We start from the raw sequence: 23,807 nt of genomic DNA, 5'->3' as shown, positions 1-23,807 counted from the left end.
TTCGCAGACTACCAACATCTTTTTAAAATTATCTGTAGCTTTATTCTCCTAAAGATGAGTGTCTCATTACCTTTGCTATGCCATTCAGGCCTGAACATTCAACTCTACTCATTAGAAAAAACATCTGCTACAAACATTATTAATGAGGTATGTATCTAGGGACTGGAGAAAGCCACTAACCACCTGGGCTAATTATACTTTTTATTATAAAAGCCAAGAGCACCACATATAGAGAACAAACCTCTCCTTCCTGTGATAATTACCTTTCTTGTATAATTTCAATTTTGATAACCTACTTCTTCCAAAGTTATTATGTTTGTAAAACTATAGCTCCCTGAACTATTAAATTTAGAAGCCACCTGACTCCAAAATGACTCTGGGCAGCTTATATTTAAATAAGAAAAAAAAGAAAGAATTAATCTAAGTATCTGCAAAAACTATCAACCAATCACTCAGGGTTCCCCAAATATCCTATCCTAGGGCTTAGGAAACTAGACAGACTTTTAACAACTTGTACAATATCATCAAGATAGCACCCAAATTAAGCTCTGGAGGTGTCACTACGGAGAAGGTATACCTCTTGGGTCCCAGGTGACAATCCCAGATGTTGGTTCACCTTCAAGTTCTCCTTCTCCATGGTCATCTTGGAGGATGTAGCATACAACAATTTCTGTTCCTACTCTAACAACAGTTTCATTTTTTAATTGACTATCTCTAATTTGTACAAGTTGCATTCCAATTATGCTAACTTGGAAACTTAGCAATTTGTCTATTTTTAAAACATTGACACCTATCAATATGATATCAGAAAAAATACTAATACCAATAGGCAAGACAAAACAAACTTTTTTTAGTGTTTCTCAGACAGTCCCAATAATTATCTTTGTACCAAGTTATTAAATGTAAAAGCAAACTAAAAAAAACGTATGGCTTATAACCATATAAAAAATTTCCAACAATCAATTCAAAATATCTGAATCTTAACAATCTCAGAATTAGAGGGAAAATATGGAAAGGAGCTGAGCACATTTATCAAATAGCAATCCTACTTCTCAGAAAAGCAGATTAAGGCAAACTGCATACATAAAGCAGCATTACTTACTCTACAGTTTCATCAAAATCACAGATTTTAATACAGAATACAAGACTTCTTCTTAAAGACTATTATTATATAAAAGTAAGGCCCCATTGGTAATTTATTATATAAATTATATATAATAATATAATTGCCATTTTTTTCCTAAGCATTTTCTTACTCATTCGTTGTGCCTTTGAACATTTTCTCTCAAAAAAAATCATTAATAAAATGAATAAAACATATTGTGATCGGCCTATGGGATCTGACTTTTCGTATATCCTGTCTGTTCGGGAAAATGTACAAATGAAATATTCAGCCTTTGTCAATATATATTATGTTATTCACAGTTGGATGTAATCTTCTTTAAATCATCCTGACTACAGCTGCTTATTTTCTTAACAGGTCAGCTTTCATGTACTTCTGCTCTTAATTTTGGTTAATCGAAAGCATTAGTTAAGTACCCACCTGCACACTGACCAAAACAACCAGCACCCAACTGATCTTATGTTGTTCTTCCCCTATCACATTAGTGAATAAGGTTAATTGGGTGTTGCAGCATTTAATATCCCATGTTAGTACTATAAATAATTCATTGGTATGTGTTAAAAGCAAAAGGATCCCATTTTTATTTGGAGACAGACCTTAATAAGCACCATAGCATTTATACAATAAAAAAACCTTCATGGTAAGACAAAACATGCAAATTAAAATGAAAGATGAAAAGTACTGGTGTAACACATAAGAAGCAAGCTAAAAATATTCAGACTGAAGGTTTTGCAACCTTAGTATAAACTAATTTATTAAATTGTAAGACTATATAAAACTGTACCAATAGATTTAAAAAAGAAAACAAACCTAATGTATCAGAATTACTGAAATAACTCCTTTGATTCACAAAGAACTTCAACTTACCGAGTTCCATCTGCTTTCCAACTTACTTTATAGGGCTTTTGCTCTAACAATTTAATATTCTGTTCATCCATGGAAATAGGCTGTGCCCCAGGGAATCCAGTCCTAATGAGAGGAAGTGAAAAAGGATCTTAAATAGTACCCAGTACCAACCATTTCTAATCAGTCTTTCATGAATATCAATTTTACTATGAGTTTGAAGGTAGGAATATTTTTAATAAGGTGGACAAAACAATCTTCTTCGCGCTCCATTTAATCCATTGCTGGATCTTCAGACAATTTCTAAATTAAAGTAGCTTTTGTTATGAAGATTATCTAGAACACTGCACACTATTTAACCCCATACCCTTTTATCATCATTTTAATACTGCAATTATAACATTAAAATGTAGGAGTTGATAGTTGAGGGTCAAGGATTGACAAGAATTAGTTGAAAATGATATTACAGATTGTTAGATAGCTGTCACACACCAGTGTAGAAAAATGAACTGTCGGTTCCTTTAAAAAGTCTGAAACTTTCTGTGTTTTTCAAATGAATTGACTTGCTTTCAGATTTTTTAATGGAAGAAATAAATATTTTAGAAACAATGACATTTTTGGAATAGTGCTTCTGGCATTTATGCTTTACATATAGCTAAAAGCTAAGTGGGTTTTGGGTTTGTTTGTTTTGTTTTATTTCATTCTAGATAGGGTCAGGCTGCTATAGATTTCAGAGATTCAAAGACAGCAACAATTGGACTATATGTAACCCTCTCCTCCCACTTATGACTGTATGTCTGTAACCTTGCTACTGGTATCCTTAAGATTTATATTGACTACTTCCCTATGACTATCACTAAGTGTTGTACCTTATGATTCTGGACAAATGTATCTTTTCTTTCATGTTCTCCAAGAGCGTATGCACCAAGACAAATTCCTTGTGTGTCCAATCACACTTGGCCAATAAAGAATTCTATTCTATTCTATTCTATTCTAACTGAAAAGACTTTGAGGAGGCATGCATACCAATAAAGAAAACAAAATGTTATAAAATTAAAATTAAAATATGGTAAATCTAAAAAAAATAAAATTAACTATATACCGTTTTCCCCAAAATAAGACATCCCCTGATAATAAGCCCAATCGGGCTTTTGAGCGCATGGCAATAAGGCCAAGCGCTTATTTCAGGGTTCAAAAAAATATAAGACAGGGTCTTACTTTCGGGAAAACACGGTAATATATTTCAGAAATATTTCCAGACAACTTGGGGAAAATACTATGTTTATTGGTACTGAGAAGACTAATATGGTAGTATGCACGAAGGACTTGGTGCATTATATACTGAGAAGCAAAACAAATATATCCAAACAGACATATAAGTTATATCATTCTTATTTAACTAGTACATTTTTAATAATATGAACAGTATAGTTCTTACACTCATTCATTCACTCACTGAAATAAATGTGGATTCTTCTCGGGTAATCACAGTTGATTCAATATTACTGAAAAATTCTCAGAATTAATTTCAGTGGAGTAAATTATAGATGTATCAATGGAATTTTAAAAACACAATTTTAATGCTGTACAGGTTTGTGAAAATGCTGTCCCTATAGCAATATTTTTTATACCAGCATCATGTAGAAGAGCAGACAGAGGGGGAGGAGGCAAAGTTAAGTGTGTCATCATCTTAGAGTTGTTACATTGCCACAAGTCCAGACCCCCCTTGAATCCGTTGCCTCTTATCTACTGTCTATATAGTGCTGACCATTAGTTGACTAGATTCTTATGTATAGGCTTGAGTTATAAATTCTGAACTGCAACTTAATGAACATATGGTCCTGATCCTGCTATATCACCACATTTGAATCAACCACTTCATAAGAAGCTCATTTGATCTTATCTGAAGATGCTTCTTATTTCATTATTTCATGCCAGTTCCTTAAAAAACCCTAATGATGTAATATACAGGTCCTCATTTACAATCAGGCCTAAGCAAGTCCCATAATCCTTAAATATTACCCATGCTAACTAACAGATTTATGAGAGCTAAAGTCCAGATCATCAGAAGGGCACCACTTTGTTTAGCTGTATTTATTTATTTATGAGATTTATATGGCCATTCATCTTAAGTTAACTCTGGGCAGCTTAGAACAACTCTGAAATGAATAAATAAATAAATCATATAAACAATAAACAAAACCAGCAGAATTGTTTCCCTTGTGGTGCCTGCGGCAGGCTCAGCTACCCTCCTTCCATGCCTTCTACCCATAAAATCCCAGCACCTCAATAAAAAGCCAAATTTTAACAGCCTTCCAAAAGGCTAGAAGGCCTGTCAAATTTCCAGCAGAACGATGTTCTACAAGGTAGAGGCAGCTATGGAGAAATCATGCTTTTAAAGTCCTGTTAGATGACAAAATATCAGGGACGGGACCTAGAGCACAAACATTCTTTCTGATCTATGGAGAACAACAGATATTCTCAGAGAAAGGTAGACCCACAAATAACCAGGTCCCATACATAACATGTCAGGCTTTAACGAAACTAAGCAGGACCTTGGATTGCACCAGAAAATTGGAAGACAATGCAGCTTGCACAATAAGGATGAAACATGAACAAACCTACTGGTATCCAATATTGTGTATACTGCTGCATTCTGAACCAGTTGCAACTTCCAAATGTTTTTCAAGGGCAACTCCATATAAAACACATTGCAATACTTCAGTTGGGAGGTACCTAAGGCATGAGTGACTCTAAGCAAGGTCTCCTGGTCCAGGAAAGGCACAATTAGCACACAAGACAAATCTGTACAATCGAACAGAAGCCATGAGTCCTGGAGGGCTCTAAAATTGGGCTCCAGTTCAGTCCAGGGAAGTTGAACCCCATCCAGAATCAAATCACCAGATCTTGGAGATATAAAAATTGAAATTGCTATTCTGTATTATCAGAGTTGAGCCAAAGTCAGTTCATCACCTTCCAGACTCTTCTAGCCTCGAGGCATTCAAACTATACCAGAACACATCACTTACCTGGCCCAGGGTACAGATGTACAGACACTCAAAGATTCTACCCAATGTTGCATCTAATGCCTCACGCAACATTCCTTCAATCCAACTCTTCCATCATCCAAAACCCAACCTTTCTTCTTATACCCCATCTCCCCACCCCATTCTTGCTGTCACCTGGGAGTGGAGAAGTCATGCACACACCCAAAAAGAATGGGCCACAGACCCCTCTTAATACATACCGTTTCTCACACAAGGGGACCAAAAAGGATCCATCCACACCAAACAATCACTCAAACCAAAACCAAGCAAAAAAACCTCCTGGCTCATATAAAATCTCAAATGTAAGTGCCAGTGGCCTCCATCCCAAGTCTTTCCTGGTCTGCAAAAGAATCCAGCAAAATGGTTGCTTTACCATGCAGTAATTGGAACAGCAGTTGCAAGACACACAACAATTTCCCCACAGCTCTTCTGCTTTCTCCTGCTCCTGGTGCCACAAACTGCCTGATGCCTAGGCCATCGGCTCATCCTGTACCAGCCCAGCCAAGTCTATCTTTAAAATTTTCTATAGCAACATTCCCAAGAAGGTGGGCAAGAGCCAAGTCCTCTGGAGTTTATTCTGAGCCCCTTGTCAACTGAAGTAAAGCAACTGATCCACTGCACTACTAAGCACAACCATTGAAATGGAGAGACCACTGCCCAACATAGTTCCACTTTTCTATGTCGAGAAAAGCACACCAGCCTCAAACTACTCAATCCACTGTTGTCTTGCCAGCTATCTGCGCCATTGTTATTGCTGCTGCCACTCGTTCTGTTCCTCCTGTTGGCCAAGCAACTGGCACCATTCACAACATCCCCAAACAAAACAAGTAGACATTCATCTTGGTGCCATGATGGAGAAAATGTATTACAGAATATTCAAACTACATTTTAAAAATTATATTCACATACCCTTTCCAGCCACAAAATTGTTGGCATTTAAGTTGGATTTCTCCTAACCGTGGTTGAGTTGTGACTTGAGTTACACGTTTAACTGATATTCCTTCCAAAAACACAGCACCCTAAAATGTAAAAGAAAACATAACAATTTTAGAATACTATCAGCAACACTCAGAATGTTTCAAATTTTATTAAGATTTCAACTTTCAGTTAATTTAATTTTAAATTTAGAATTGATTTATTAGATTATGTGCCATCAAATCAGAGTCAATTCTTAGCAACCACGTAGATTTTCTCCATGAGGATCTGCCCTAACCTAATCTCCAGATCTATGAATGATGCATCCATCACTTTAATTGAACCCATCCATCTTACAAACTTAATTTTTTTTTTCCTTTAACAACCTTATAATCCCTTGCATTGAGGTGGAATCGAGGTGACCGAATGGAGCTGAGTATTTACTGGCCAGATGCTCTTCCTGATGCCTACACTGAGTTCACAGCAGATATTTTCTCTTCGCACCCAGAGAGAGAAATATCTGTTGCTACCTAGGATCGAACTCACAGCCTCCTGATTGTGAGGCAAGAGAGTTCCACTTCTGGGCCACCAGGCTGCTCAGCTTGCAAAGTTACAATAAGAGAAAGAAATTAAAAAACATAAAAAATATCTGCCATCCCTTCACTTGTAATGCAGAATAATGATTTAATCAAAACTTAAACTGCTACCAAATTACAATGCATAATCTATAAAAGTCATTATCATACCATGGTCACTAAACATAACCATAGACTGTAATAGCTACTAATTGTTATGGCTCAAACTGGACGTCTAGGATCAGAAGCAACAATCTGAAGTCACAGGGAAAGTTGCCTGCTCAAAGTAATAGAAAATTTCTTTCTCAGAAGATTTCTAAATGCAAAAGAGAAAAAAACGATCCAAATTTGAAGAATTAAAAAGAACTGGAATAATGGAAATAATTAAATGGGAATTAGAGAAACAATGTGTAACTAATTAGAAGACAACAGACATCATCTTAATCTCAAAATTAAATCAGCCATGAGATTCTGTCAGCCTGAGCTTCAATAATAGAAATGCTCAGTTTCATTTCTGTCTAGAAATGGATTGATTACCAACCTTATCACCTTCAGACAATAATAAAAAAAAATAAGAGTTGGTTAAATTACAGGTAGTTCTTTATTTACAACTGTAATTGAGCCTGGTAATTATAGTCTTAAAATGAGATGGTCATAAAATGTGACTGGACCCATTTTTACAACCTTTTCTTAGGGTAATTGTTAAGTGACCTGTTAAGTGTTTAAACAAACTCATTGTTCACTATGGATGGTTTCTTTGCCAAGTAACCACTAGTTTGCCACAAAAGTAATCACAAGTGTGCCACAGAACATCATAAATCAAGGACACATAACCACATAATTGTGGGCTGATTGCCCAAAATATGGTCACATGTTTGGTTTCACAGGGAAGGGGTTCGACACTGGGATTTCAAAACCAGGTTAAGTCCATTTTGGGAGGTTTGAAGTAACCTAAAATGATCTCTGGTTATAAGTCAATAACTACCTGTATTCACATGAAGTTTGAATTAACTACTATGAGCAATGTTTTAATTCAAATAGCATTGACCTAGAAATTCAAAAGTTACACTTAGTATAAACCTTAGTAAATGACAGCTTTAAGCCTTGAACATGTTATAAGTATATAAAACTACTGTACAGGGCTTTTATATGGTATATGGATTTTAATTATATTTATTTTTCTTGGATTTTGACTTATTATACACTATCAGAGCAATTATGTTCAAGCTGAGCAGCCTCATTCATTCATTCATTCAATAACTATAATGGGAAAAGTTATTTTAGCTTCTATTTATTCAGCCATTTTATTTTCCATCTTGTATGAATCTTGTTGAAGTGGGCCTCATTGAGATGAAACTGTCACACATTAAATCAGACATTAAAAAATGAAGCCACTAAGCGTAGCATTTAATCAACAAGCACAGAGCCAGGAGAAATAAGGAACTCTGATTTAAGATGTAGCCAAACCATAAATTTGTCAAAATATTTAAAAGACATAAGGGAAGGAAGCCATTTTATAATCTGAGACAGAATGTGTCATGACAAGGGTAGCTCTCTCCCTATTTACCATTTAGCATACTTACGTGCTTGAGCAAGTTATTTAGAGCGGAGTTTCTCTTGCTAACCTGAATAAATGAAACCGCTCTGATTAATCTGATACTATGATGTTTTTTGTTTAAAGGAGATAAAACATTGTAATTAAACTCAGAAATTAATGTTAGCACTAAATAAAATTCTATCACCTTTGCTACATGTAGGCTGGGTTCAACAAATTATCTGTTGAATCACAACTGAGTAACCTTAAGTAACAAACCATGGTTTACAAGCCCCAATATACCGTATTTTTCGGAGTATAAGATGCTCCGGAGTATAAGACGCACCTTAGTTTTGGAAAGGAAAATAAGAAAACCTTCTTAACTCAAAACTCAACCTTCTTCATAAAACATGATTAAGGCAAACAGATGTCACTTATTGCATATTTCTGTTGAATGATGACAACTGAAAAATGAATTGACTTGATGACAACTGTGAATTGATTTCTGTAAAGATATGGAATGGCTAGTAAGCCTTGATACAGAACAGGATGCAAAAAAGTTATGTAACTGAAATTTAATTTATATGAAAGCTGGGACATGATCAATGAAGTAAAGACAAGGATAGAGAAAGTTTGAACAGCATTCTTCAAAATGTAAAAGGTCTTCTGCAGTCACGACATAAGCCTAAGACTGAAAATCAGGCTTGTCAGACGTTACATCTTTTCTATCCTGCTCTACAGAGTAGTGAGTTGGTCTCTAACAGAAAACCACTTGAAGAAATTAGAAGCATTTGAAATGTGAATTTCACAACTGTTATGTATAAGATGGGTTAACAAAATCACAAATGAGTTGATAAGCCGCCTGGGAAAGCAAAGGGAAATAATCAAATCCAATAAAAAGCGAAAGTTAGAATATTTTGGACATGTGATGCGACACCCAGAAAAATACGGCATCCTTCACTTAATCCTCCAGGGAAACATTGAAGGCAAATGAGATCCAGGCAGAAGAAGAATATTGTGGCTTCAAAACCTAAGGGACTGGTTTAGACAAAATTCAGCAGCACTTTTTTAATGTGGCTGTTGACAAAAATAGGATTGCCAACATGATCGCCAACGTCCGATGACGGATATGGCACAAGAAGAAAAAGAACTGAAATCAGTATTTCTAGCTAGAAATTCTTGTTTTGGTTAATGTTCTTTTCAGCATATATCACGGGATGAAAAGTTGATAACATGAAACAATCTTAATAGAAAAATAACAGAAACAGAAAATAGGAAAAACCCAATCTTAAATTTAAAAAAAGAAAGAAAGAAACTAACAACAAATCAAGTGAGCAGCAAGGCTATCTTTGGCCCATGAGTCTGAGCATATAGCACTCAAGCTGGGATTAGGTATATGCTGCCATGTCAGCATAAGGGCAGCTCCATAGGAGAGAGAGGATTTTCCTACCAAAGTGGTATGGGGGCTAGTTGTGTTCTGTTGGCTGTGCTGTGTAGATGCTATGCAGAATGGAAGCAAACCTGGCTCATTCTGCAGCCAGCTCTCCGGAAGCAACAGATGGACACGTTAATGAAAACTGCTCTGCCCTAGTTATGCATCTTCCAACCCAGGTTGCTCAGGGTTTAAAGCAACATGCCACTACTAAAATTGCACATTCCTAGCATCAGGTAGAAAGGGAGTGCTATGGAGGTGGGGGCTAAGCATTTCCAAAAACAGCCCCACAGGGAGACAGGGATTGGTGCCTGTTATCCTCTGGATCTGAATTTCAGTCCTGTGGAGTTGTGCGAATGGAGTGCTGAGTCAGGCTGGGGGAAGGGGGGGGCGGGGTTGTTGATGTGGGTAAGATAGACATTCACAACAGGTTAGATAGGAGTGGAATATTGAGCAGTAAATGACCCAACAGTGGTGCATCAAGTCTGGTGGAAGAGTTGTGCTTTGGAAACAAAACTGGCAGGAGCAGCCAAAACTGGACAATTTATTTATCATCTAGTTTCAACATTTAGCCACCAATCACAAAAGCAACCACTAATTACAGGGCTGGCTAATGTACTTGAAAATTCACTTATTATTTATTTATTAATAAAATATTTATGCGACGCAACAGCTCTGGGCAGCCTGACATGTACAAGAACTATAAAGTCACCAGTAAAATGTAATGTAGTATCACCCAGAAAGAACAACTAACGAATTGTATCTCCCACCGGAAAAGTCCCACATGTGAGAACCTGAGACTAAACTGTGTGAAAATGTGAAACCAACTTGAAGTTGCAATCTTCTAAAAATAGAGGTGGCATGGATGTGGGGAGGATAAAAGCCAAAACACCTTTCAAGAGATAGATAAGAATCAATTTGTTAAGGAGAAATATTACCAAAGGAGCCTGTGGGGTTGGCACTGAGCACACAGAAAGAACTCTTAATCCCATCAATGGCTACCAGAACTCATGAATCAACAAAGCAAGGACTTTAAAGGATAAAAGGTCTCCTAAAACTCGACCTTGTTGCAGTTGTTCTGGATGCAAACTTTGTGGTTTCCATCTATCTAGCCAGTATATGGACAGCCTAGTTGAGAAATGCATTGGTTACCAGATGATCAAATAAATGTATGAGAGACAGAAGGTGAATCCAGTGAAGCTTAGCTGAAATTTTGAATTAGTCAAATCTCCATTTATTCCATGAGAACACTATGTACCCCACTGTTCAGTTTATTTGAATATGTTCCTAAATATTTCCTGGCTGTTAATCAGAGTTGTTTCATATACTCTAAACCTAGGTAGCGAGCAGGAGAGCACTATAAAATGTGCAGGCCCAACAGGCCATGTGTACAACTGAATGACCATAAGACTAACCTATATGTGCATGTAACATACACAACCATACTAATCCACATTCTTCTAGGGAAAGAGACATGTTTTCAATTCTCTTTTATAGTCTGGTAAACTAATGGTCCCACAAATCTCCAGGGGATGCTGTTTCAGAGGACAGGCATAATAATAGAGAAGCTCCTGTTTCCTGAGACCTGCTAGATGGTATTGTTAATCAATAGGACAAGCAGCACATTTAATTGCAACCAGAAGTCAACTGGTAACCAATGCATTGCACAAAACATGGGGGCTAAAGGGGCATGTACATTACTGCTCATGCTGCTGCTTTCTAAACCAGCTATAGCTTTTTTGAACAGTTTACAAGAGCAGCCCCACATAAAGCACTTTGCAATAATCCTTCCATGAGATGACAAATGATGAGTGATCATAAGAAGGACTTATGGGTCCAGGAAAGGGTGCACCTGGTACACAAAATAATCTGTTGAAAGACATTCTGCCATGCTGTCTTTCAAACAGGACCTGTGAGTCCAAAAATATCCTAGATTGTGCAGCAGACTCAAATGAAGTAGTATGACTCCTTTCTGGATCAAAGATAAAAGATCTGGAGCACCAGGTGGCCTAAGGACCCACGGCCATTCAAGCTTGTCAGATTAATCCTAAACTTCTTCCTTCCCATTCAATCATTCAACTTCTTCCAGGCACTGCATATGGCTTTAACATTATCATTTGGGTTTGCCTAGCCTTAGAGTCAAGATGAAATAACTTGAGAGGTACCAGCACATTTCTGAGATACCAAATGAACTGATTCAATGACTTCATGTAGATGTTAAACAGGAAGTTTAACTGTTCATCAAGGCTTGAAACTCCACAAAAATTACAGCCATTGGACTCAACCTCTTTCTTGCAACCAACATCAACTGGACTGGCCATGGAGAAAGGAGATCCGTCGCTCCATGCAGTCAGTCCAGACGTGTACCATAATCAATGGTACTAAAAGCTGCTAAAAGATCAAGAAGAACCAGGAGTGTTGCACTCCCACGATTCCTGCTCCATTACAACATCAAACAGTATCTCCATATTATGTGCCAACCTGAATTTAGCTATATATTTGGCTCATATAAGTAAAGTCAACTTATATAAGTATAATGGGCAACTTTCTCCAGAAACAGAGTTATTAAAACATATCAAATCACTCCTAGCTATAGTTCTGTCTACATTTCCACCCAAGAAGCCTATAGCTAGAAAAAACCTGGACCTGGTTATCGTAACAATTTTTATCTCCAGGCTAAAGCTGCACAAACGGAACAGCATCCATAAAAATAAGACAGCTGCCAAAGCCCTCTTTGCATCTAGGATGTCAGCAATTACTGTATACTCATGAGTATTTCTTTTTGAAACAAGAACTTAAGGGGATGGTGACTAGACACTTGCAGACTTTTCAGAGGATACCAAATCATCTTGACCCTTTTAAGACTGAGTTCTTGTTTCAAGAATCAGCCACGGTAGCTCTGATTGATGGCTTCTGCCAAAAAGACATCTAGGATGACTCTGTTGAGCCTACTTGATCTATTAGTTCTCTTACCAGTTTTTTTGCTACTTGCAGGGAAGGCCTCAGAGAACAGCACTAAATGACCATGCAGCCTCCTTGGCAATTTTGCTACAGGATACAAGGTATTCTTCTATTCCCAATACTATTTAACAACTATATGAAATTGCTGGAGACAGTCATCAATCTAGTTCTCTGTAACATATGAATGTGGAAAGGATACATGTATTCTGAACCAGCATCTAGATACAGTAATAAGAATTAATAATAAACTGAGGCTAGATCTTGTCAGGATACAGGCCTTATAGACAGACAGCTGTCTCTACCGTGTTTCCCCAAAGATAAGACCCCGTCTTATATTTTTTTAAACCTCGAAATAAGCGCTTGGCCTTATTTTCGGGGCGGTCTTATTATTTTGGGGTGCATGGAGAAAGATGGGGCTCCGCTTGCCATCTTACCTGATTTCCAGCTCTGTGTTTAAATATTTTCAGGGAGGGCTTATTTTCAGGGGGAGGCTTATTTTAGCGCATGCGCTCAAAAGCCCGATTGGGCTTATTATCAGGGGATGTCTTATTTTCAGGGAAACAAGCTACTTGCTCTGTAAGTATAGCTTATTTCAAATGGGATTGCACTACCTTAAGGGGGAAAAACAGGCTAGAGTTAGGCTTATTTGGGATCAATGTCATTAAATGCTGAAAGCAGCTTCATCTAGTATAGAAACTTCCCTTTTTGCTTGATAAACAGAGCTGGCTATTATTGTCCATGCACTACTAATTGCATTATTGTAATGAACTTTAGTGGGTAACCCTTGAATAGGGTTTAAAAGCTGCAGTCCATGCAAAATGCAGCAACACAGTGAAGCAACTGCAATGACTGCCAATTGGCTACTGAGCTAGGTTCAAAGTTCTGATTATGATTTATACTACAGATTAGACCTGGTCAACCACTGAGATGAACAGGGGAAAAGTTGCTGTCTGTGCTGATACTCTTCACTACTTACTTGTGATCATAATGGTTTGATTAAAAAAAAGTATGTGGCTCCAAATGAAATTCAGCACTGCATCTGTAACTCACAAACAAAATTTCCCAAAGGCCTTACTTCAAGAGCTGTTAAATCTTTGAAAACAAATATTTGTGAAGAAAATAATGAGCAAGACCACCCAGAAAGCCTGGAAATTTTTGATTCAGTCAATCAAGGAAATGAATTATTTTTTTCTTCTGCCAAATCACTGCATATTATCTTAAGTCCCCAGAGAGCTCAGCCAATAAAAATCCTAGGCATTTTAGACAAGCATGGAAGGACTTGTAGGCAGATCCTGACATGAAATGAATAGGGATTATCTAGTTATGAATAACTGTCCAGTAGGCTCTCAGTTTCCTTGATAGAAGTGGTTAAATAGGCATTGGTCTTACCTTGAAGGCCAAATTTCTTGATAGTTGTGTCATCGTCCAGATGTGGGCTGCTTCAGTCGGATCTGTTGCTGGCTGAGCCATAGTTTTTTTGACTACGCCCCTTGCTCCTCCCTTTGGGGCCCAGTTTGGCGAAGAAGGCCACAGGAACAAGCTCCAACAGGAACCATCATCCTCAGAAATAGAAACTGGTCCAACAGGACAACTGGAAATAAACTCCTTTAACATTAACAAAAAACAAACTGTACAGGCCCTGAGACAGAGGGAGGGGCTGGACGATGACACAACTATCAAGAAATTTGGCCTTCAAGGTAAGACCAATGCCTAATTTCCTTGATCCAGTTGTGTCATCGTCCAGATGTGGGACATACAAAAGTTTTGGCAGTCCTAAGGGCGGGATGACGAAGGGCCTGGGGAGACCCCTGACCGGTGCACCTGTTGCAAAACCCTCCTGCCAAATGTTGCTTCCGCAGAAGCAAAGACATCTAACTTGTAATGTCTAATAAATGGCGAGGGGGTGGACCAGGTGGCCGCCCTGCAGACCTCCTCAAGGGAAGCCTGAGTTGCCCAGGCCGCCGATGTAGCCGCACTCCGGGTGGAGTGAGCAGTAATTTGACTGGGAATAGGAACCACCTGGGCTTGATATGCCGAGGCAATACATGCTCTGATCCAGCGACCAACCGTTGCAGATGAAGCTTTATTCCCTAAGGAACTTGGCAAGAAAGAGACAAACAAGGCCTCGGACTTTCTGAAAGGGGCAGTTCGTGTAATGTATATTTTCAGAGCCCTCCGCACATCTAAGGTGTGCCACCTCCGTTCCAAGTTATGGGAAGGTCTAGGACAAAAATTGGGAAGAATAATGTCCTGAGTCCTATGAAATAGTGAATTAACTTTAGGAATAAAGGAGGGGTCCAGTCGTAAGACGACGGTGTCGGGTCTGAATATGCATAGATCTTCCCTAACAGAGAGGGCTGCCAGCTCTGAGATACGGCGAACCGAAGTTATGGCCACTAAGAAAGCTACCTTAAGGGTGAGGAAACGAAGATGGACCGTGCGGAGGGGCTCAAAGGGAGATGCCGTCAAGGCGTCAAGGACTCTGGGTAAGTCCCAAGTGGGATACCTATGAATCGAGGAAGGCCGTAAGAGCCTGACACCTCTCAGAAATTTTCTAATAACGGGGTGGTGAGTGAGCGGCTGTTCAGAGGGCTTGGATAGGGCCGTAGACAGTGCCGCCACATGTCTTCTAAGGGTGCTGTGGGCCAGACCGCGGTCCAAGCCATCCTGCAGGAATTCTAGGACCTGAGGAGGGGAGGCTAGCAGAGGATTGATCTGGTGGGACCTACACCATCATACAAAAGCTACCCAGGTGATATTGTAAATCCTAACCGTAGACCTGCTTCTACAAGCCGGTACAGTAGGAATCACCCTATCTGAATACATGTCCCGCTTTAGGAGGGCCCTTTCAAGTGCCAAGCAGTCAGTTGGAGCCACTGAGGCTCCGGATGGGTCAGGACTCCCTGCCTCAGGACGATCTGGTCCGATGGAATCCTCCAATGGTGTGATTTGGAGAGACTGACCAGATCCGCAAACCACGGGCGCCGTGGCCAGTGCGGAGCTATCAGGATTATTTCCGCCCTGTCGGCGACCACCTTCTGGAGCAGAGCTGGGATCAGAGGCAGAGGTGGGAAGGCATAGTGAAGACCGGGAGGCCATGTGAGGCGGAGACCATTGATCCCTTCCGCTCCCGGAGTCGGGAACCTTGAAAAGAAGTGAGGAAGTTGAGTGTTCAGATTCGTTGCGAAGAGGTCTATGCATGGAAACCCGAACCTGTTGCATATCGCTTGGAAAATGTCCGGATGGAGCTGCCACTCGGCATTGTCTATCTGAGTCCTGCTGAGGAAATCTGCTTGGATGTTTTCTGTCCCCGCTATGTGATCTGCTCGGATGGAGAGGAGATGTTGCTCGGCCCACTTGCCTAGACGAAAGGCTTCCTCCATGAGACGTCTCGATCGAGTCCCCCCTTGACGATTGACATGTGCTTTTGCAGCTACGTTGTCTGTCAGCACCAGAACGTGATGGTTTTGAAAAGCTGTTGAAATTGTATGAGAGCTAGGCGGATGGCCTTCAGTTCTAGCCAATTTATGGGGTTGGACAGGTCTGATGGAGACCAACGACCTTGAGCCACATGCGATTCGAGATGCGCCCCCCAGCCATGAAGACTGGTGTCCATCGTGAGGGTGATCCTGTTTTGGTCCATGAAAAGACATCCCCCGTCTAGAGAAGGCGATGTCCACCAGTGTAGTGATCGCCTGACTGATAGTGGGACTCTGACAGTGGTCATGGTGTGAGCTTGTTGCTTTCGTTGGAAAGGCAGTAGAAACCACTGCAGGTGTCGGGCATGAAGGCGTGCCCAGGGGACGATCTGAATGAAAGAGATCATTTTGCCTAGAAGTTTTGACAAGGTGGCCAATGGAACAGAAGGGTTTTTGTGAATGTGAGCTATCATGTCTTTGATGTCGGCTCGGCGTTCCAAGGACAGGTAGACTGCGCCTTGATGTGTATCTATGATGGCCCTGAGGTGGACGAGTCTGTGGGTTGGTACTAAGTGGCTCTTCTTGTAGTTGACTAGGAACCCGTGTTCGGTCAAGGTTTGAATTGTGATGTGTAGATCGTGTAAGGCTTGGTCGTGAGATGGAGCTAGAATCAAAATATCGTCCAGGTAAGCCTGGAGTCTTACCGGTTGTTGCCTCAGGTGAGCTGCTACTACTGCCAGTACCTTTGTGAAGACCCTTGGTGCGGACGCCAGACCGAAGGGAAGGGCCCGGTACTGTAGATGTTTTCCTGCGTAGCTGAAGCGGAGATATTGCCGATGCCTTGGAAGTATTGGGATGTGAAGGTAGGCCTCTGTGAGATCTATGGAAACTAGAAAGTCGTTGGGACGAATCCCCTGAAGAACAGAGGTTAGTGAACACATTTTGAATCTGCGATACACTATGTAAGAATTGAGAGATTTTAAATCCAGTATTGCCCTCCACCCCCCCCCGACCGTTTTGGAACCACAAACAGGATAGAATAAAATCCCTGTTTCCATTCGCTTTGAGGGACCTCCTCTATGGCGCGAATATGCAGGAGATGTTGAACCGCTTGGTCCATCAGGAGGCGTCTGGACTCGCTGCTGTAAGGTGGGCATTGAATGAAACGTGTCGGAGGTGTGGATAGAAATTCCAGGGGGAGGCCAAATGTTACTATGGATAGGACCCAGAGGTCTGGGGTAGAGGCTTTCCACCTGTCTGCGAAGAGAGCCAGGCGGCCTCCAATGGGAGGGTTTGGTGACGAATTACTTACGGCCGCAGGACTGGCAGTAGCCGGAGCCACGAAAGGGCCGCTTGGACTGTGTGAATTGTCTGCCCCTATCCCGAAAGGACTGACGGTCCGAAGTCCGGCTTGATCCCTGAGGGAAGCCCTGTTGGGAGGTGTTTCCATGGTAATAGGGACAAAAGGATGCCCTCTTGTAATAAGGATAAGATCGTCTGTCAACACGTGTAGATGTTGGAGGAAGAACCTTACGCTTGTCCCATGTTTCAATGAGGGGCTCAAGTGACTCACCAAATAATTTCGCTGCAGAATATGGAGCTGCAGCCAAACGCCATTTGCCCGAAGATCTGCTGGCCACTGACGGAGCCAGATCATCCTGCGGGCTGATACAGTAGAGGCTAGGGCCCTAGAGGCGAATTTAACCGAATTTAGAGTGGCATCTGCTGAGAATTGAGTAGCAGCTATGATTTTATTAATATCCTGATGGAGGCGAACCTCACTAGGGGGCACTCTTGCTTGCAATTGCTGAAGCCAAAGGATGGTTGATCGGTTGAAAAAGGAGGCTGAGGCAGCCGATTGAATTGCCCATGCAGCAGCCTGGTGGTTCTTCTTGCACAGGAAGTCTAATTTTTTATCCTCTGGTCGTAGACCCTCGGAAGTATCCCGTCACATAGGAGGAGGGAGACGAAAGAGTTGCTACAGGACTGTCCACAGGGGGGACTTGAAACAGTTGAGCAAATTTGGGTGCAACCGTATAATACTTCCTATCTGAAGCAAGGGCAGAGGCCAAGGTTGCAGGGCTAGACCATTGTTTCTTAACCACGTCTGTAAATAATTGAGGGATTGGAACAAAAGATTGTTCAGGAGTAGGTTCAGCAAAAAGTCCCTTTTTATGACCCTGGCTATCTTCTTGCAATTCTTTAATGTAATCATCATTGTCTAGAGCTGCAGTAATGCGTGCCTTATGTAACAGAGACTTAAATTTGTGTGGAGGAAATAACCCTGTAAAGGCAGGTTGATCTTGAATTACGCCCTCATCATCTGATAAATCAGAATGGTGATCCATCTCCAAAGCAAAGGATTCACTAGCCCTTGAAGCAGTAGGGGAATGAGAGCCAGTAAGACTAACTGCAGGAGATACTCTAGCATGAGTGGAATGCTCAGAAATTATTGATCCAGAATGATGTCTTTTATAGGCATCCTCCACTCGAGAAGCAATGGCCCTTTCAATTAAAACTTGTAAGTTTTCTGGCAGATTTTTAAAAGGGTCCTCTGGAATCTGATCTTGCAAGGGAAACTCCCTTGCAGCCTGAGCTGGTGTCACATTTCTGCTAGGAGCAGGAGAAGCCGGGGAAATTATTTGACTTGCAAATGGATTTTGCAGAGTGCTCTGTTCTTCTTGAATAAGAACCCCTCCCTCACCTTCTGAAGACCAGCTTGGTGAACTTCAACAACAGGAAGGGGGGGAGTAGTGGGGGGAGGAGAGGTTTCCTTACTGGGAACAATAGCTTTTGAAATTTGCTTCTCTAAAGCCTTATGCCTCCTTTGCAAGTCTTTTTCCTCTGATTTAGAAGAGTGCTTGCGCTTGCAATCTGCTTTTTTTCCCTGAGGCATGGTATTTCCCTCCCCGTGGGAAGAACGCTCTGCCATTACAATAGTATACTCACTGCGACCAAGATGTCGACTGTAAAGATTTAGTTTCACTTTCGCCATGTGGTAAGGTAAACAAAAGCAGAGGATCTGGCGTTAGCTCAGTGGCTGCCAAGTAACACGTGAGCAGAAGAAACTTGCTCTAGAGGTGACTGTCCAGGAAACCTAGAAACAGCCCTTATAAAGCGCCTTTACAGCCACAAAAAAACCCCGGCTGTAATATTGCCACGTGGAGAGTGTAAGGAAACCTTACAGCTCTCCTGTATAAGCTCCGTTGGTGATATAGGAGGATCACTGGCTAAAAAAGGGTTAAAAAGCCTCCTATTGACTCGTTGGTGGCAAAGCGGCAATTATCACCTTTCCAAAGTGCCGCAGCGCTTCAAAGGACCGCCCTACAGCTGTTCTGCTGTCCCGGGAGCTGAGGGCGGGGGCGGCGGCCTATTTTAGCGATTCTGGGGTTTGTCCCAGAATATCACTACAAACGGTGGTGGTACAATGGTTTAAGCCCCCTGCGGTGTTGTTGGTGGTATAGATTTAAAAAAACCCCACCAAAGGGAAGAAAAAAAAAAAAAAGACGCGCGAAGAGGCTTCCAAAATGGCCGCCGCCTGGAGCTATTGAAGAGCCTGATAGAACAGGCTGCTCCAATAAGAGGTATACCGGTAGGCTATTATATGCAAAATAAAACTAAAAATATTTCTTAACTAGCCTAGTAGATCGGAACCTCTGAAAATTACAAGAAAAAATTAAATAGGAAAATAAATGAAAGAAATAAGAAAATAAAAGGTCAAAAAAAAACTTACAATTTAAATGCAATCGAACAGACCTGGGCTGAGAGCCAGAACTGTAGGAGGTGTTACTCTCAGGCCGACTGAGCCTAAACTGAGCCCCAAAGGGAGGAGCAAGGGGCGTGGTCAAAAAAACTATGGCTCAGCCAGCAACAGATCCGACTGAAGCAGCCCACATCTGGACGATGACACAACTGGATCAAGGAAATCTGGTAAGTTTTTAAGCATGTAGAAGGAAGCATATAGTGAATTTGTCCTACCTGAAATAATGAAAATGAGCCCAGACTGATGGGCCCCTTTGTTAATTTGTTAACCTTTTAAAAAACTTTTTATTTAACAGATTTGAAACCAAAACAAAGAAAAAGAGAAAAATGAAATAAAAAATTTACAAGCTACAAAAAATTAAACAAGAATTTTTCTATGTGACATTAGAATAGTACTGCATATAAAGGTGATCTTAATTTATTATTAGTCAGAGAAAGCATCTCATAATTATAATGAATCACACAAAATATGACATTTTAAAGTCTAACATTAAGAAATACACAAACTTCGGATGTGGCGTAAATTCATGCACTGAGTCGTACTCTATAAATGGTTTCCAGATTAAATTAAATTCAGTATTTTTAACTACAAAGTTATTTTTTGACCATAATGCATATTCCCACAGCTAGTTTGCTACTGTTCTAAAAAAAAAAGGAATTACGTGTAATTTCTAGTAAGAAGGATAAAGTATCAAAGCAGTTGTTATCATATACAACAGCAACTGTGTATGCTTTGTAGGAATATTAATGTTTAATAATATAGAAAAATAGCTGGTGGAAAATACATTTAAAATTTGGCTCATTCTAGGATGAATCATCTTCCAGGATTGTTGAGCTTTATGACATTGCCACCAAGTCTAAAAAAAAATGATCCATCCCTATTATTGTATTTCCAGCAGATTCTGAATCTGAATTATCAATTTTGGCAATCAACAATAGTATAGTATAGCAACAAAAAATCATCTTGTACCAATTCTGAATGTAATACCAGCATAAATTTAATAATGATCTTCCATTGTTATTCACTTGGTTTCATTATCAATCGTTCTATTTAAATTCTGTATCTATTTAATGGTACATTCTTTAATTTGTTTAGTTTTAAATCATATTCCAGTAACAAAACAAACAAATAAGCCCAGCGGGTATTTTGAAGTTTTGTTACAAACTTTTCAAATTTTACTAGGTCTCTTAAGAGTCCATCCTGTTTCTGTCATTCCTTTCAAACTATTGTATTTGTTTGAAGATAATGGAACAAATAGGGTATTTCTAACCATTATTAAGAAAATGTCTCAGAAAACATCCTCTTTGTTTCATTTAAGATTAAAGACCTTTCCAAACTGTCAAAAGTTATCTTTGCATCAAGAACAAACATACCAACTTTCTTACTTGGCTGATTAATATTACCAACAACATTCAAAATATACCTTATATTGTTTTTCATGTTTCTTTGGGACAAATCAAGTCTGATCTCATTCACTTTCACTGACGAAACAGGAAACATCACCAAAGATTTTTATTTATTGGGGGGGGGGGGGGGGTTTACCAATTGGTATAAGTACCAATACACCAAAATATAACAAGAGACCTATTAGGCTTTTAAATATAGTAAACAAATTATAAAATTATAAGTTAACACATACACTAAAATTTCCAATACTGGATGGACCTTAGTTGTACAACTAGAAATGAACAAAGAAGATTTAGAACAGGGTGTCATACTGTATTTTATTATTATGATTATCCCTTGTTGCTTGTATGCACATTGAGAGCTTTATGCATCAGAGACAAAGTCCTTGTGTGTGTCCTATCACACTTGGCCAATAAAGAATTCTATCTTCTATTTATCTTCTATCTTCTATATCTGGTTTTTCTTGATTTCAAATTTGCCTCTGAATTTGAATCCAGCACCATCTCATTAGAAAACCTTAAAAGTGCATCAATTTATATGATTACTTTTTTCCCCGATTCAGAAGTTTAACAGATCTTTAAGAATGAGATGCAATCCACAACAGCTGCTCTAAAAATGATAAATAGAGAAAGGAGTGAGGCCCCTGCCCTATTTAATTCTATATTAGTTCCATGGCAAACACTTTAAATCAGGGGTCTCCAACCTTGGCAACTTTAAGAGTTGTGGACTTCAACTGAGTGGAAGTCCACAAGTCTTAAAGTTGCCAAGGTTGGAGACCCCTGCTTTAAATAACCTAGACATCAAATTGCAGGAGGTAATTCCTGCATTCTTGTACAAGAACGGTGCAGCCTTCATCTCGCCTGTTTCCACTGAACTAAAAAGAGGAGTACAATGTTTGGTCACCGATTTCCAAAAATTTGGGTATAGGCCAAAAAAAAAGCAAAACTACAAGGAGGGCTCACTGAAGACAGTAGAAAAGATCTGGATCATACTTTTAAATATTTTTAGATCAATATTTAATTCCAGAAAGCATGCTTAAAATGTGCTATCCGAATGGTATTAAAACCTTGATGGCCATTACAAGTTTCTTTTTTACTAAAAGGAAGAGAATAAATCATAACTGCTTCAAAACATGTTGAGGTCCAAATTTAATACGGCATCCACCCAAGTGACAATTTATGCAAACAAAAGAAAAGAAAAAGTGCCAACAAAATTTGTGAGGTCCCCACTCCACAGAGGCATACCTAATGTACTACTGTTGACTTGTGACTGGAATGTCTCACATCAAAATGAGAATTTGGAAGCAAATGATCAGTTTAAGAGCCATTTTTCCTCACATATTTATTATACTTAGCTCTAGCTGATGACCACTCCATGAGTGTCAAAAACAGCAACTGAATCAAAATTAATGTGTTACAGATTTGTGGTAGAATTATTTGTTATCCATTGGTTATGAAAAGATTTAAAAGATTTTTCTTCAAAAACTAAGCGATACGGAACACCAAAACAAAGTTAACAGGATCTCAGAGTAAAAAATAGTGGGCCGCAAAATCTACTTGGGAACTTGGGATCTAAATACACTTACCTTCCCCAGATTGAGAAAAGAATTTTTAAGGCTAGGCACAACGTTCTGCCTTCTGCACTTTTGCAAGGTAGATACTGTAAAACCCCATTAGCTGAGCGCACTTGCCCATGTGAATCTGGGGAAATTGAAACAATACAGCATATTCTATTATACTATGCTTTCCAGGATCTCTGTAAAAGTTACATTTTGCCCTTCCTATGCCAATATCCAGGCAAAACACATGAGATTTATGTCAACATTCATCTTACAAATACAAAATATTCCATTACCTATATAACAGCCAAATATTGAGTAGCCACCTTGAAAATGAGGCAAAAGATGATGTAAACATGACAAAGCCTTGTATTATTGTCTGTATATAATTTTGTTGATCACTAATTACAAATAAAGACATAGATGCAATATGCTTTTTCATCATTAGGCCGCCTGATTTCCAGAATGCTCCTCCCCAGAAATGCATCAAGTAGCTAAATCTTTTAAACTCTTTACAAGGTCTTTTCTAAATGAAATTGGAAGAATGGGAGGTTTTAGTTTTCATTTTCCCCACCTGATTTGTATATGAAACTGATCAAAATGCTTCTGGAGTAATTCCTTCATATTCAAACCAACATCTGAGACTGAAATGAGATTGATTCAAGCTCAAGATGGAGTTGTTTCATACTCAGAATGCTTCTAGTATGGTCATATCAATATCAAAATATTTCTGAACATGTCTTCTGAATTCAACAGAGGACATTTTAAAATAATAGAAAATACTTGTAGTTTGGGTTTTAGATTTTGGCAGTGGTTTGCTCTCCAAGCTTGTTTCAATTTAGTTTCTGAACATTTCGTTACTAAACTAGGTAACATCATCAGCAGGATCTTCTTGGCTATTTTATTTATTTATTTATTTTATTAGTTTGATTTATATGCCGCCCTTCTCTAGAGACTCAGGGCGGCTTACAATGCATTAAGCATTTTTTTCTTTAATTTTAATACAATGCATTAAGCTTGTATATGCTTTAATACAATGCATTAAGCATTTTTTTCTTAATTTTCTTTAGCTTATAAATGTATTGATTTTAATAGAGGACATTTTAACTCAAAACAGAATTTCTTCCTTGAAAGTTTTGGAATCTGAACTATTTTGCACACCACTTCTTTTGATTAGGTTTTTCCTGTCCTGAGCCCTAAATATCTAATGAATGACCACCCACATCATCC

At 39.3% G+C, this 23,807-nt stretch overlaps 1 protein-coding gene across 3 annotated transcripts in view; it reads right to left on the bottom strand.

Annotated features, from left to right (window-relative positions):
• RNGTT (RNA guanylyltransferase and 5'-phosphatase) overlaps window positions 1–23,807 on the bottom strand; it is a 131,633-nt gene that overhangs the window by 85,278 nt on the left and 22,548 nt on the right. For all 3 annotated transcript variants that reach the window (XR_011601065.1, XM_070954031.1, XM_070954038.1), the window contains 2 exons: window positions 5,923–6,032; window positions 1,991–2,092 (listed from right to left, as the gene is read on the bottom strand). Coding sequence is in view for 2 of the 3 variants with exons in the window: in XM_070954031.1 (XP_070810132.1) it covers window positions 1,991–2,092; window positions 5,923–6,032 (212 nt within the window). In the remaining variant the exon portion in view is untranslated. The remainder of the gene's footprint in view (window positions 1–1,990; window positions 2,093–5,922; window positions 6,033–23,807) is intronic.

Source organism: Pituophis catenifer, unplaced genomic scaffold (assembly GCF_029215685.1).
Source record: "Pituophis catenifer annectens isolate HBS135680 unplaced genomic scaffold, rPitCat1.0.hap2 SCAF_1, whole genome shotgun sequence".
NCBI classification, from domain to species: domain Eukaryota; kingdom Metazoa; phylum Chordata; class Lepidosauria; order Squamata; family Colubridae; genus Pituophis; species Pituophis catenifer.
Note: the sequence above shows the minus strand (reverse complement) of the source record. Positions and strands in the feature narration are given on the sequence as shown.